At 39.4% G+C, this 16,050-nt stretch overlaps 1 protein-coding gene across 5 annotated transcripts in view; it reads left to right on the top strand.

Moving 5' to 3' along the window:
• The window catches only part of PTPRK (protein tyrosine phosphatase receptor type K), a 449,549-nt gene that overhangs the window by 417,782 nt on the left and 15,717 nt on the right, over positions 1–16,050 (top strand). For all 5 annotated transcript variants that reach the window (XM_075597282.1, XM_075597281.1, XM_075597279.1 and 2 more), the window contains 9 exons: positions 318–502; positions 912–999; positions 3,560–3,636; positions 7,525–7,561; positions 8,327–8,424; positions 8,892–9,008; positions 13,462–13,616; positions 14,867–15,002; positions 15,234–15,383. In XM_075597282.1, coding sequence (XP_075453397.1) covers positions 318–502; positions 912–999; positions 3,560–3,636; positions 7,525–7,561; positions 8,327–8,424; positions 8,892–9,008; positions 13,462–13,616; positions 14,867–15,002; positions 15,234–15,383 — 1,043 coding nt within the window. The remainder of the gene's footprint in view (positions 1–317; positions 503–911; positions 1,000–3,559; positions 3,637–7,524; positions 7,562–8,326; positions 8,425–8,891; positions 9,009–13,461; positions 13,617–14,866; positions 15,003–15,233; positions 15,384–16,050) is intronic.

Raw genomic sequence — 16,050 nt, 5'->3', positions numbered from 1 at the left:
GCATTATGCCACAGGTGGATAAACTGACAACTGACAACTAATGTAGACAAAACAGAATATCTGATAATTTACCCTCACCGTTCAGCCACTAAGGAAACCGTTTGCAGACATCCGAATGAGATATAAACTGGTAATGGATATCAAGCTCAGTCGGTTACAAATGTTGTTGTTTTTACAGGTTTCCGTTTATCTGGGGTGGCCTTTGTAATCCAGCCCTTGCGGAGCACCCTATACTTTACCTTCAATAAAGTCAGTCGCGCCTGTTTTTCCATCACTTTTCACTGAGACAACCATCTGTTTGTTTCTTTTGTCCCCAGATGAAAACCACACAGCAGCACCAGAGTCTAGCCGTCTCCTCGATGTCCCACGTTACCTGTGTGAGGGGACTGAATCACCGTACCAAACAGGGCAGCTGCACCCTGCCATCAGGGTAGCTGACTTACTGCAACACATAAATCTCATGAAGACATCCGACAGCTACGGATTCAAAGAGGAATATGAGGTAAAATGCGGATAAGTTGGGCAACACAGACATAAACCCAGAACACAAATATTCTGCTGTTCATACCGAAGAACTAATGTAAAACGTGATGATTGTTGACAACTTGTGTGACTGGGGATGGTAATGTTTACAGATGCAAAAATATAACCTCTAAAATATCTCCAAAATAACAACTTGATATTGGTACTGAAGCACTTGGAAGGAAAATGAATCGAACATTTAGCAAATTAATTTTTTTACTCCATGTCAAATATGGATAGCTTTATAACTTAAGGAATATGCCAGTTCCAGATATATATATATTTTTTGGAACGAAAAGTCTGAAGGTTTGCAAAGGAATTTGTTGTAGATGATGTAACTACGAACAATTAAGTGTGAACAGTATGCTATAATAGCTTTTATATTTCAGAGTTTCTTTGAGGGTCAGTCTGCTTCGTGGGATGTTGCTAAAAAGGATCAAAACAGGACGAAGAACCGATATGGAAACATTATTGCCTGTAAGTGCGGCTAATAGTGTGTGTCTATTATAAAAGGAATTATGCTATTATTGATTTTCTTCACCTATATCATTTGACTTATTGAATGACAATGATTATTTGCCTACATCTACTCTAAGCAATAATCTCCTCCAAATTATATTTACAACGATGTTGTTCTTGTGAGTCAACCCTATTCATTAAAACAAATGAAATTGAGTTGCTTTATCATGATAGGACATTTCCTATTATTGCCAGTACTCGTATAAGAATGAATATGATTCCAGTATTTTCAGATGAGGGAAAACAGAAAGGGTAGTTGGGAAAAAGGGCAAGAAGGAAGAAGGGCGAGGCAATAGTTGTTAGACCCAAGGGTATGAAGCTCAAATGGTTTCTCTCCATGATACCTGTAGGTGGTGACATATTGTGCACCAAGTTTCCCAGTGACTTCTCCCTCCCCCCTAACAGCATGGCCAGTTTGTGCTGCTTGTTCAGATTGTCCAAGGTTTGGTTCTGAGCCGTGAGATTTTGGAAGTATGTTCTTCTCATCGTTTGGGTTTAGAATGTGCGGCAGTGTAGCCAGAAATGTTTCTACTTACCCCAGAATACAGTGGCAACACAAACTGCTCTCTCTGGGTTTCTAGCTCTGGTTGTGTCAACCTGTATGTATCTCTATGCTGAGGCACTGATTCTGTATTGACAAAGAATTTGCCTCTGCTTGAGGTCTTTAACCCTGACTAATTACTATGCCTGGGTGCACTTTCGCTACAGATTGTACTAGGGCTTCAGTTGGTTTCTGTGTGTGGGTTTGTTTTCGGTGTGAGAGGGCCAGTCTGATGGCACATGTTTGATGGTAGGAGCTCCTGGCTTCTCATTGGTTAAAAAAAAATTAAAAATGGGCCTTACCTGTCAATCTTTGGCAGACATTTACAACAATTCATTGAATCCGGTCTATTGGTGCCCAGAAAAATATAAAATAGATAATGGCACAAACATTGAGAAAGCAGGGTCCTAGAGGGTGGGATCCACAGTACAATAGAGTAATAAAAAGAACAAAAAAGATCTATTTTTGGCGCGAGTGGTATAAATGTAGATGTTATGAGTTGACTACATAATAAAATAAATGAATGTGTGCTGCTAGTGCTTTGGGATTTCCCTGCCTTTGCTGATGTACAGTATTTCCATAGGGACTCTATCATGCTTGTACTGTACATCAGTGTGCTTGTTCTCAAGCTGACCAACATAATTTAATGAGAAATGTATAAACGCTAGAGTGATTTGCCAGGAAGCGTGTGATCTGAGTTCCAAGAAATACCACAAAACTTGTTAGCAGAATGCTGTTTTGTACCTCATGATTTTGTGCATCTGTTATAACATCCTGACTCTCACAGGCATGTGGTAATACCAGAGTCAAGTCTGGGCCAAACACCAGTGATGATGGTTTTTACAAATAAGCTTGGGTGTTTTTTTTTTTTTTTTTTGGCTTGGTACTATCAACAAGAAGCGGGTTTGCAGAGAAAAACAATGTTTCAGGGGTCCCAGCCCCAGAAACTATCGGTAGTATAAACAGACACAGATACTTTAAAAGCACTGTTTATGGAGAGAAAGGTGGAAATAAGTCTGCCACTAGTTTTGTTGACATCTGCTAAAGAAACCTTCATTTTTTTTCAGTCATGTTTCTCACTTCTCAAGCAACATTTTGTTTAAAACCATCTTTCCCCTCTAGCGTTCCTCTCTACATATACCATAGCACTGGTAGTGAATTGTAGTCATCATTACAGCATACAGGAATAAAGACTTGGTGATGGAATAAACATGTATTATCCAGAAGCAGGGAAGGAAAAAGAAGCCAGGTGCCAGTGGACTTTTCGGACCTTTATCCGCATTGGAACATTTGATTGAGTTACTAAATGATTCCAACGTGAATGTTGTATATATGAAAAGTATATGAAAAATACTGCACACCTAAAAAAAAAGTATAATAAAAGATGATACAATTACCGGTGCTCCTGTGCTTGAACGATAGCCTGTAATCAATCCAGTAGCTGAAGGAACACAGGGCACAAACGGATTTGAAATAACTAACTCATTTATTGAGCCAAACACTGTGTTTGGCTCAATAAATGAGTATATATGAAAAGGTCATGGTCAAAACTAAATTGTATTTGTACATTACCCAATCTTAACGTCCCTCCTTTCTATGGGAGGACAAGAGCAAAATATCAGCGGACAACATTTTTGCCCTATCCTGCACATTTTGAAAGCCTTACAAAGTAGATGAGCAAGTGTTCCCCAATGGGTACCGGTGAGAAGATCTGGCTCTGTAGTATCTGCTTTCCTTCTCAAGATGCACGCTGTCATTTTAATGTGATCTCTGGCAAAATGTGAAATCTTTTGCTGAACTTGGCAGCAAAGGAATATGGCATTGCTGGCTGACTCATTGATCATCCATGAGTGTACTTCCAAAAGTGAAATAAGGGGACATGTCGGCCTCTTAACGATACTGGACAAATTGGTCATAGGGCCTGAACTAGAAATGTTAGGTCTCTAATGCAACTTTTTCTACTTCCTTTGTCTCCAGATGATCACTCGAGAGTTATATTGCAGCCGGTAGAGGACGATCCTGCATCTGATTACATAAATGCGAACTACATTGATGTAAGTGAGCTGCAATAGCCTTCCCCTTCCCTAGCATGCTCTTAAACCTGGCTTTTTGTATGTGAAAACGTTTTTCGCATGTCATGCTTATAAATTGATTGCTAGTGTTTTAAAGACTGTACACTTTTCCTTGTTCCTTAGTAATCACTGACATTGTTGTGCTTTCTTTCACACCTGACTTTGGTTTGGGCTGTAGATTTGGCTGTACAGGGATGTAAGTACCACTATATGTGAATAACAGAACCCGCCAATAAATATTTAATATAGACATTGTTCCTAATTACTTTCTAATTACTACTACTGCTTATTACCTGACATTTGTGCATGCGTCACCTAATTAACCTTGTACTATTCCTGTGCTTTGTTTTCTTTATTTTTCATTCTGTCGTGTATTTTTGTAGTTTAACAGAAGAGAGCACAAGTATTTGAACCTGGCAACATTGTCTCATTTATTTTGTTAGGTCCCTGAAATGCTTTTTTGTTTCTATCAAAGAATCCATCTCATGCTCATTTTTAGTTTGTCGTTTTGATTGTCTGGCTGCTTAATTTTTATTTATTTGGTAAACAAAATACTGTGACATATTTCACGTTCTATGTTGTATTTCCAAATGGGATGTGGTTAAAATGACTTTTAAGAAATATATTAAATGTAACGCTCTGTGTATGCCTAATTTAACAAATTAGGTTTATTAATGTAGTGCCTTTTACTGTTAGACACCTGTCTCTATGGCAGCAGTTTTGCATGGATAGACAAATAGAACGCAATTATGGAAGGCATAAAGCCCAACAGGTGTGAACAATTATCCTCAAACCCTGGAGTGCCTTATTAGTCTTAAGTGAACAGTTTGTGTTCAAAACACAGAAACATGAAATCATTTCTGCTGTTTAAAGTGAGTGTCCTCATTCCAGTTCATAATTTAGTGTCGTAGCTTAATAGCCGTTCCTCCTGAGCTCTATTCTTAAATGTAATGATTTTGGTATTTAAGAAAAAAATAAAGATAGATATGTAGATATATCTATATATATCCCTTTAATTGTTTTAGGACATTGTTGATGACTTTATTTGCCCTTCCAGCTCTTAAAGGGTATGTGAAAAAAAATATAAAACCAAATTAAAGAAGTCATTAACTGCTTTTATATTCCAAACTTCATAATTATAATTGACTAATGCAGCTTTGAAATAATTTTTTTTTTTTAAATGTTTCAGGGAAAGACCAGGGTGAAATGATTATAATCCATTATATTCAAATACATTGAAATATTCCCGTTAGTGGAACGTGACTTTGCATCAATATCCCCATCCACGTTTGCTTATTCGGGCGCTCGACATCTTCTTTGACTGGTTTATTTAAATAATTAAGAAAAATAGTGCTGTCCGTTGTAGCAGTAACCGTTCAGTACACTGATTGATTAAATCTTTTTATTTGGTGCCCTGTGGACTTCATGTAATGTATTATATACGTTATTTATAGTCTCTAATCTCTGCAGTTCCGGGAAGAGTTCTTGGTAGAGCAAAATATTCCGGCCTTTTAATATCATAGGCCATTGAATGTGCAGTCATTGTGAGTCTCGGTCCACATGGCATGCTCCACTTAATTAGTATGCAGAAACTGCTTGACTCTTGATACCAGTTAGACTTTGGGAAGAGAGCCTTAGAGTTTGTCTGAGATTCTAGCTTCTGTCAGGAAATGTTATGTTGACTGCTTTGTAAAGCCTTGTGCTTTATTGAAGCTCCTGCGAGCGATTCTGTGCTTGGAATTAGAATATGAATGTTCCTCTCTTCTTTCAATGTACTATACCTCTGAGTGAGCTGAGAAGGGATTTTGTGTAGGGCTATCATATCTACCTTTGTTTTGGCCTTAATATTAAGGACCTAGTAAAGTAGAAGTTACCAAAACACTGCCATGAATTTTTTTGCACTGCTGACTCAAATCAGCTGTGGGTCTGATCTGTTGGTATCTCCTGACTGCACCTAATTGCTGAGCGTCCTGTAGCTTCTTCCACCAAAGCTATTGAGTGCCAACTCAACTAGTTAGAACGTCACTTTTTTGCTCTAAAGATACAGTATGCTTCTTCTCATTGTTTTTGAATTTATATTCTTTGATGGAAAGTATAATTTAAGTGCTCAGAAGAAAACGTGACCCATGGTTGTATCTTACTTTGGAGCATAGAATATTCACAGGACATGCATGCACGTGACCTACATATACTGCATTTTCTATATCTAATGCTGAATCTTAAGAAATTCATTTTGAAACTTAACACAAACTGTCACCATGTTAGAAAATGCTCTAATTAAAGACCAACTTATTAAAATAGTCATAGAGCAATTGAATGACACCTAGTTGGCAGAGGCACCTTAACAATGCGTTATCGCAGCGTATTTATTTAATATTCCGTGTGACCTGTTAACACGTGTGAAGACTAACCAGTCAAATAATAAAATATACTAGCTCATACTGCAGTTCCCTGGACAGAGAGGAGACCACTCCAAGCTCTAGACATTAAAGGCAAATTGCATTCATCTGCACAACAAAAGTCATTGGCGACACGCGTTTCACTCACATTGATGCAGGCTTCCGGCACTAGGTTTCATTTGTCTCTCCACTTTAATCTTGTAATGGTGCTCTACTTTGAGACTGACTCCTAATTGTGTGTGCCACTACCATACTTGTCCCTCTAGAGAATCATACTAGAGAAAATAGTGAAGCCGACAATAGCTATTGACAAAACCTACTGTAGTTCCCAGTGGCTCTCGGTAGTCTGAGCTCAGTTTGTTTTACTGAAGTATAAGCTGGTACTGCACGTTCAGAAAAAGTACATTCACAGCAATGTGCTTAACTTTTTCTGACTGTTTGTGACTTTTGCACCACATGCTTGCTGATTCCCACAGCTCCTTTTACATCTCCCTGCATGCAGCTTGTAGGTATTGCACTAGCTTCATATAAATGTAATTGGATTTTACTCTCTGAAGCTGCGAGGGTGCTCATTTCTATTTAGAGAACTGCTGTTTTCCAGGAGGACGAGGGAGTGAGCTAATGTTTAGACCAGCTTGGATAGTGTTACATTTGAGAGCCAGAAAGCGCTCAATTTAAATAGCCATGCTCCAGAGCTAGATAGCAAATAAAAATGACATTAACTTACATTACGGTTAGGCTCATCATACTGGAATGCAATTGAAATCTCCCACAGGGAAAAATGAGCTAGGCCTCGTGTACATCCATTGGCATCTATTGGGATAAAGGGAGTTTCTACAGGGGAGATGTAATATCTTTCATCGAAGTTCTTTGTTTCTAAGATCTGTATGTAATTCAGTAGTGAGGCAGCGGTCTTTAATCATATCTAATGGAACCCTAATTTATTCCAGCTTTTAGAAATAACCAGTGGACTAGCAGAGGCAACATTTCTCTTATAGCACATACAGAAGTAGCAGATGTTACTTCTCCTTGTAATGCTGGCACATTATCAGAAGCACTGTTGAAAATAAGGGTTAACATGCTTTCTGCATAATTTTGTGTTAATGCGGTTAATAACATCTGCTACATCTGTATGAATGAAATATTGATTATCTCCAAAACATGGTCTGGCTGGGGCTCATTGAATATGGGCTTGAAAACCACTCCCAAGAATGTCCGTCTGAAAAGGGGCCTCTTTTAGCATTTTATGTTGGCTATCCATGGTTTTAGTGCTGATCAGAATCCATAGTTTTAACACCTTGTCACACTGTAAGCTTAAGTTGATTGAGTCTTGGCTTTTGCTATTGTCTTGTGCCTTCCTTGATTGGTATTTCCAAACGATTCCTAACCAATAATTTGTAAGCATTGCTTATTCAGGCTTAGATGGATGTAGCATTGCAAGAAATGAACAATTGTTTGCCTGTTTTTTCAGGGGTACCAGAGGCCAAGTCACTACATTGCTACTCAAGGTAAGAATCTTTAACGCTGATTAATGTATGCGGTTTATAGCATTTGGTTGAACTTTAGATTTCAATTCATTCTCTAACATTCTATACAACCTTTTGGCTGTTGTACTATGAACGTTTCTCTGGACTCGACATGCTACCAAAGTTCAATGTGAACTTTCTTCCTGTAAAAATTTGTCTGTAACTTCCATTTTATAATCGCATATGGAAATTAATGTTGGTTTGCAACTTTAGCATATCACAGTCTAGACTGTTAATAATGTAAAGAAATAGTATTATAAAGTCTTTTGTGTCAAAATTCAGTTTGCACATTTTCCGGTTTTGCTTTATTGTTATAGACCTGTCTTTTAGATCAGTGTTTTTCAACAGCCTTGGGTTCCCTAGGCATTCCTAAAGGGTTCCCTGCAATTTTCAAGCCATTTGAAAATTGTACCAAATACAAAAGACTTCACAATGCATCTGATCTCAGAGACACTATTAGAGAGGATTGGGGTTCCTTACAATATATCTGATCTCAGACACACTATTAGTGAGGGTTGGGGCTCCACGTAATTTCACAGTATAATTATAGGGTTCCTTAATCAAAAAAGGATTGTTTCATAAACCTGGTTTTATGAATGATTTTTCTTGCACCTTGTAGCCTCTGATATGTTTTTTTTTTTTTTTAACTGTTGTGTTGTAAAATACTTCTTCTACCCATAAAATAAAATGTTTGGGCAAAAATACTTTGTTATGCACACATATTGATGCTCTCTGTTTCCCTTTCAGGCCCAGTTCATGAAACGGTTTATGATTTCTGGAGGATGATTTGGCAGGAACAATCTGCCTGTATTGTTATGGTTACAAATCTAGTTGAAGTTGGCAGGGTAAGTGAGTCACACCATATTGAACAATTTGCAAGTAAACTTTGTGTTAAGTACTTGAACCAGTGTTAAAAGAAAAATGTTAACGGGATCAAAAGTAGCTTACTGCAAGCAAATATAACCATGTTAACATGTATCACTCCCTCTGCCTTCCTATCTTTCCCTGTGTCTACCTACTCTTCCTCTTCCCTCCAGCAAAACCAATATTTCAGGTTGTGGAGATGAAGTCCTTGCAAACCTTTTAAAAAGGTTTTTTTTTTTTTAAAAAACGTTAAAGAAGCAGTAGCAAAGTTCTCAAATTAAGCGGGCAGAAATGTTGCACATACAGGTAGCTTATTTGTAGGCATCATACAATTATTATGTGCAAGTTTAGATGAATTAGTTTGGTGTGATCCGCCACTCAACGACACATGAATGAAAACATAAATTCCCGTGTATAGTATATTATCACAATATCTGTTTGAATGTAGGTCAAATGTTACAAGTACTGGCCTGATGATACTGAGGTTTATGGTGACTTCAAAGTTACATGTGTTGAAATGGAACCACTGGCTGAGTACGTGATCAGGACATTCACACTGGAGAGGGTAAGGATTCTGAGAACCTTCTTTTGCACTAGAAATATATGTATGTATACCAGTAGTGTACCCACGTGATTGGAATGGAAAACATTTGTACTTAATAGCCTAAAGTAACGCATTGAAAGCTCACTGTATTTCAGAATACCCTGCTTTCTTGCATCATGTTTTGCTTGCTGTACTTTGGGATTTCAGAAGCTGTAGATACATTACATAGTCCAACAACAGATCTCTGCAACAGTGATTCCCATACAGTAGTGATACATTATATATTACATCGTCGTTCGAACCAATTACAACGGTGCTAAAAAAAAAATCCAACAAGACATACTGTACGTAGACCCTGCACACGCACAGCTTGTTGTCCTGCTGCTGTAGTAATATTCATATGCAGTTAGTTTCATGTAAAAATTCCATGCCCATTTTTCAGATGGTCAACCAAGAACCGTTAAGGAACCAGTGCCCCGGAAACACTGCTTATAGAAAATAAGTCAAATAGTACTTTCTCAATGCTGTGGGGCTTTTAAATATTAGATGCTTCAAAATAATGTCAAACATAAAGTTTATTTAATATAGTTTAAAAGTATTTTACCTTGCGTATATATAGCATAGATACTTGCTATGCATGTGGGTTACTCCCCTTCAAAATTAATATGCTGCAATATGCCCCGCATAATTAAACCTTTTTAATAACCTAAAACATATATATTTTTGGAGGCCTGAGTTGTCGGCAATAATGCTCATTTTAACAGCAGTGAAATAAGCACTATTGTAAGGAATGATTTTATTGTCTGCGGCTATTGTCAACCCGAGAGAGCTGCACTTCGTCTACAAAGTAGAAGAGGCCCGAAACTTAAATACATGCATCCATCTGGGACTGCAAATTGAGAGAAATCAGTATTATTCGTGTTGCATAAACTGAGATTAGCAATAATGTGTGTCTATATATGTTTAGTGTGTGTGTGTGTGTGTGTGTGTGTGTGTGTGTGTGTGTGTGTGTGTGTGTGTGTATGTATACACACACACACACACACACACACACACACACACACACACCTTGACAAATCACCCAAACATCTACTCGCCGAACCAAAAAAATACTCGCCACCTAGCTCCGCCCCCACTTTATAAAATTGAGTTCATTCCTAATAAGAATTGTGTGTGTGTGACTACTCTGGGTGGGTGAGTGTGTGACTTGTCTGGTGGGTGACTTTGACTGACTAGGTGGGTAACTTTGAATGACTGGGTGAGTGGGTGACTGAATGACTGACTGGGGGGGTAACTTTGAATGACTGGGTGAGTGGGTGACTGAATGACTGACTGGGGGGGTAACTTTGAATGACTGGGTGAGTGGGTGACTGAATGACTGACTGGGTACCGGGAGGAGCCTGCTGGCTGCTGCAGATGGCATGATGGGGGGAGGGGCAGCGGATGCCCCCGCAGGGGAGCCTGCTGCAGACAGGCCTGGGGGGCGCCTGTTGGGGTGTGTGCGTGTGTGTATATATCTGTGTGTGTTTGTGTGTGTGTGTGTGTGTGTATATATAATATATACACGCACACATTTTAAGTTATGGTGGGTGAAAAAGGCAACAAAAAACCTCAACCGTTAGCATATAGCCAATAAACAATATCCCTTGTGAGCACATGTTTTAGACAGGTCTGCAACCCTGCCTTTCAGCCATTATCACCTAGCATACGGTGCTTACACCACAGCAAGGGATTCTGGGAAATGACATGCAAATAAATGCCTAGAAATATTGCAAAGCAAGTATACACCAACCTCACACTGATAATACCCATCAAGGTTGAAACATGTCTGTGAGTGGTTTGACTTGCTTTTCTAGTCCCATGCTGTTCTTAAAAGCTGTGTATACAGCGATGCATTTGTTTATATGGGCTCCATGTGAATGGATATTCCAGGCAAAAGGTGACGTGTGCTCATTTGCTTGTCATTTCCCAGAATCCCTTGCTGCGGTGCAAGCACGGTATGCTAGGTGATAATGGTTGAAAGGCAGGGTTGCAGACCTGTCTAAGACGTGAATGTGCTCACAAGTGATGTTCTTTAGTGTGTGTGTGTGTGTGTATGTGTGTGTGTGTGTGTGTGTGTGTGTGTACCCCATAGCCTCAAAAATTTAATTTAATAGTGGTAAAAAGGGAAGGGAGGGAAAAGGCTCACTCACAAGGGTAGGTAAAATAAAGGCAATTGTGAATAACAATATCACTGCCAAACATGCGATCCTGCAATGGAAATCCTCCCCGAAGGGAGTTCAGGGTATGAGGATAGTTGGTGCTCCAATATTTCCCGGAATGCAATATAGAATGTCAGTGAACACAACATATGAGTTAAACTCTTGCATGGAGCGGGTATAGTGATGTGTGAGTATACAGTGTAGAATAATGACAACTCTCCTGAAGGAAGCAGTCCCAAATGACAAAAAACACCTTATTGGAGAAAAACATAAAAAATCACTGGAAATAATAAATATCATAAACTCACAATAAATCCAGAATTGTTTTCTTCTTAAGGTGAATCTTACCTGCTCCTAGAGCCTCAATGAGTATATTTGTGAGGTATCCAACCCTGGTAGAGATATCCAGATAGAAACAACAAGAAGATTGCAGCGCACTGCCCAGGGAGCCAGGTGGTATAAAAATGAAAAATGTATTGAATAAACAGCATTACCCAATGGAGGTGTAGATCCTCCTACGCGTTTCGCACATGAATGTGCTTTATTAAGGAGTATAGGGTTGTTAACCAGGGACCCTCTTTATATACACTGAAGAAAAACATCTATCAAATTTTGCACCAAAATCGGGTCTGAGCATGATGTCACAGCAGGCGCTCGGACGCCCGTTTGCGTCTCTTGTAGACAATTGGTCCCAGCTGATTCTGTTCCCTTCGGGGAGGATTTCCATTGCGGGATCGCATGTTTGGCGGTGATATATTCATTTTGCCTTTATTTTACCTACCCTTGTGAGTGAGCCTTTTCCCTCCCTTCCCTTTCTACCACTATTAAAAGTAATTTTTTATGCTATGGGGCATGCGCTTTCTTTTTTTCTCTCCCTCTTAGGTTCACCTCTGGATGTGGTTCATCCTTTTGAAAGCTGTCATTACCCCTCTACTGAAGGGTCCCATTGGACTTTGAAGGGACTGTTTCTTCTATATGTCTTGTTGTTTGTACTGTTTGTATCTACGTTTTGCTTAAGAACAAACGTGTGTGTATGTATGTATGTATGTATGTATGTAATGTATGTATGTATGTGTATATATATATATATATATATATATATATATATATATATATATATATATATATATACATACATACATGTTTGTTCTCGAGCAAACCATACCACAATTGGTATTTCCTGATGCATCTTGCCTGACCATGTGCTTTTGCATCCAAGTAAAATAAGAAATGAACTTGGCATGTATCTGATTGTGTATGCTGGATGTTTACTCCCACTGTCTATGCTCTTTAGTATGTGAAGATCACTATATTATATCGGTACTATTTTATATTAGAGGTGCTTTTAGTTATAGCTCTATACTGACACTTGTAAAATGCTCAGTTTGAGATAGAAGAGTAAAGCACCAACAGTTTGTTCTACTTCACGCTAGAGTTTATATAGCTTTGTCTGACATTTCTTGCCCAGTTTAGTCTATTTGTTAGTGTTTTTCAAACCGTTGTTGCCTGCAGTGCAGCGGAGCATCAAATTGTAAGGTTGATTGTCTCTCTTTTCCAAGTCATGGTCTAGTTTGGTGGAAATTGATAGCGGAAAATATCCTGGACTAAAGCAATCATTTGCCACCAACCTGTTCCCGGACTCCATAACTCAGAGCATGCAGCAAACATTGTATAACTCAGAGAAAAACTTCAAGGTTGTCGAAGTAATGCATATATTGACTTTCCACGTTTATTTCATGTTTCCTGAGTAGGTTAAACCATCTATTTTTTACCCACATATATATATATTTTAACAGGTTTGTTGTTTTTAGGTCTGGATACCCTCCAATTTCTGAGATAGTTAACAGTGAACTTATCGGGTGTCAATCTCCTCCCATGGGATACAGAAATGGCAGCAAAATCACGGGCCAATAAGAAGCCATAACATGATTGGTTGCGACTTCTTATTGGCTGGCCATTTTAGTCCACTTTATAAACTAAGTGGTAACTTCACCGGTAAGGATCTCCGGAACCAGGGGGTCATTGGAGCCGAAAATAGCAGAGGACTCCCCCTCCCCCAACGCCCCATTTCCAATTCTGGAAAAAAACTTCAGCTTTAATATCTTTACAATTTTTTTCTTGCAGGTAGAACAGTTTCTGACTGTTAAAGGGCATACATAGCCAATTTGTGTCACTTACTGGACTGGCTTATCCTGCCTGATGGTTTATTGATTTGGAATATCTTTGAAAGATTACCCCTTACGCACTGTAATTTACAATTTGCTTGTTCACAGAGAGGATACAATGAGATCCGTGAAGTTAAACAGTTCCACTTTACTGGCTGGCCTGATCATGGAGTTCCTTACCATGCCACTGGCCTGCTGTCCTTCATCCGACGAGTGAAGCTGTCCAACCCTCCAAGCGCCGGCCCCATCGTGGTTCACTGCAGGTTTGTGCTATGGGTATTGTACGTTTGTAGTTGAAAGCGTTCCACAGCCCTAAGCTCTGTGCTGCCTTTGCCATAGGTGTCCAAAACTGAAAACCTGCACAGCTTAAGAAGCACACAGTTCAAACAGAAGATAACGAGATATCACGTTTTATTTTATTTTTTGCTGTTGTACATTTTCTTGTTACTTCTTAATCAATAGTAAAAAAAATTCCCAGGGTAGTTTAATAAGTATTTAGTTTTACGTGTGTATGTGTGTGTGGCTGAATTTAGAAGTACAATAAAGCAATGTTTGGGAGATTTGAAACCCGGGCGAGGGAGGGTTCTTCACTAAATTGCAAGTGTCTATTTGAAAGGGCTGCACGGAAACTCAATTTAAAGTAAACATGAGATTCTGTGCGATAGTACCGAATCAGCACTATAGCACTTTATTGTATAAGCCCCAAAGTCGATTACATTCAAGGTTCATGGATCAAAAGTTACAAGGAGAGGACATTCTTATTTAAAATGGCTTTGCAAACTTCAAACCCAGCATCCTCACTTCCAAATACTTTCCTGTGTTTTTTTGTTTGTCTTTTCTTTGTATGTCACCTTTTCAAATGTAAAGTGAAATCGCTTTTTCTACAGCATCATAGCTTCTTTACGACATTATTGGAACTTTTATTCATTCATATGCTTGGCCAAACAGCGGTGTCATTCCTAGACAAAGCGCTTGGTGCCTTAAATAACACAAAGCAGCTAGGTTACTTACTGTACTCTTTCTTGAAATGGGCAGATGGAGGATGCACTGCTAATAAATAAGACTATCTGTCGAATCTGCTTCTCCTCTTGTTTTATTCAGGCGGTGGTGAAGTGTAAACAAATAGCTGTGCTTAAATGCTCTTTGTATTGATCCCACGTGATTAAATGCCGAGGTTAGCTGGCGAGTCAGAGTAGAGACATGTTATCTTACAGTATGTGCTACACTTACTAATGAGAATGAGGGGAACATGCAAGTTGTACAAGATGAATGGGCTAAAAAAAAAAAATATTTAACCCATTCAATAACAGGGGCCAGCAACAGATGGGAGACCTGGGGTCTGGAGAAGGTGTATACCGAGCTGTGTGTTTCAGACCTCTCTGACTGAGAAGAAGAGGCTGTGTCCTCTAGTCCTTCCCAAAATACTCATTTAGTAGTGTGAATGAAAATGATATAATGGAAGCCTGAGGCAGCTGTTGCACAGTATCTCAATCCCCTTCTGTGACCCCCGCAGTGCTGGCGCTGGCCGTACCGGTTGTTACATCGTGATTGACATCATGCTGGATATGGCAGAGCGTGAAGGCGTCGTGGACATCTATAACTGTGTCAAAGCTTTACGTTCCCGTCGCATCAACATGGTCCAGACAGAGGTAAATGGATAGCTTGTTCTCTGTAGATCCCATGCTCCCCAGTGGCCTATATATTTACCTGTAGAGCATGTCCCTGCAATCAATATGTTTTGTGATAAATTAATATTCAACGGTTCAGTATTGATTTGAAACAGGAAAGCTAAAGACTTTAAAAGAAGTCTGTTTAAGGGAAGAGTGAAATACAGTGTAGTAACGTGTGCCTTCTTGTGGCTTGCTCTGTTTCCTCTGCAGGAGCAGTATATTTTTATCCATGATGCCATCCTGGAAGCCTGCTTATGTGGAGAGACGGCCATCCCTGTGTGTGAATATAAAGCGGCATACTTTGACATAATTAGGATAGATTCTCAGACCAACTCGTCACATCTTAAAGATGAATTCCAGGTATTAGCAGCAAGGGCTGTTTCATCAGCACCTCATTGGATGCAGTTTAAGGCTTGTTTTTGCTGAACTGTTGTATTACAGACTTCATAGGGCCGGTAAGATAATTATCCTGGTACAATGTGATGCTAGTTTTCTTTGCATTTGTGTATTGTTGCAAACACAAATGCTGATTTACATTTTCCCCTACTCACAATATTGTTCTTGTTATATCACAGGGAACATAGAATATGGTTGCAGAATGAGGATGCCCAGTCTACTATCCCCCCCCCCCCCCAAACAAATGTAACAATGTTTGTTGTCTTCAGACAATAACCGCTTGGCCCACGAGCCTGCCCATTCCCTTAGTTGCTGGGGAGCCTCAGACCCCATATGCTTTCTCCCCTTTTCCATATTTACATTACCCCACTCTCCACTCTCAACTTTTCTTAACCAGTACTTCCATGCGTTTTCCTTAATCCAGTCCTCAAAGGCCACCAACAGGTCAGGTTTGAAGGATATCCTTCAAACCTGACCTGTTGGTGGCCCTTGAGGACTGAAGTTGACCACTCCTGCCCTAAGTCTACCAGTTTCAGAGCTTGACCTTTTGGTTCGCTAGCTTTTCTTCTCTCTAGCACAGGGGTGCACAAAGGGGGGGGAGCGTGAAATGTTCTGGGAGGGGGGGGGGAGC

Source organism: Ascaphus truei, chromosome 4 (assembly GCF_040206685.1).
Source record: "Ascaphus truei isolate aAscTru1 chromosome 4, aAscTru1.hap1, whole genome shotgun sequence".
NCBI lineage: Eukaryota > Metazoa > Chordata > Amphibia > Anura > Ascaphidae > Ascaphus > Ascaphus truei.
Note: the sequence above shows the minus strand (reverse complement) of the source record. Positions and strands in the feature narration are given on the sequence as shown.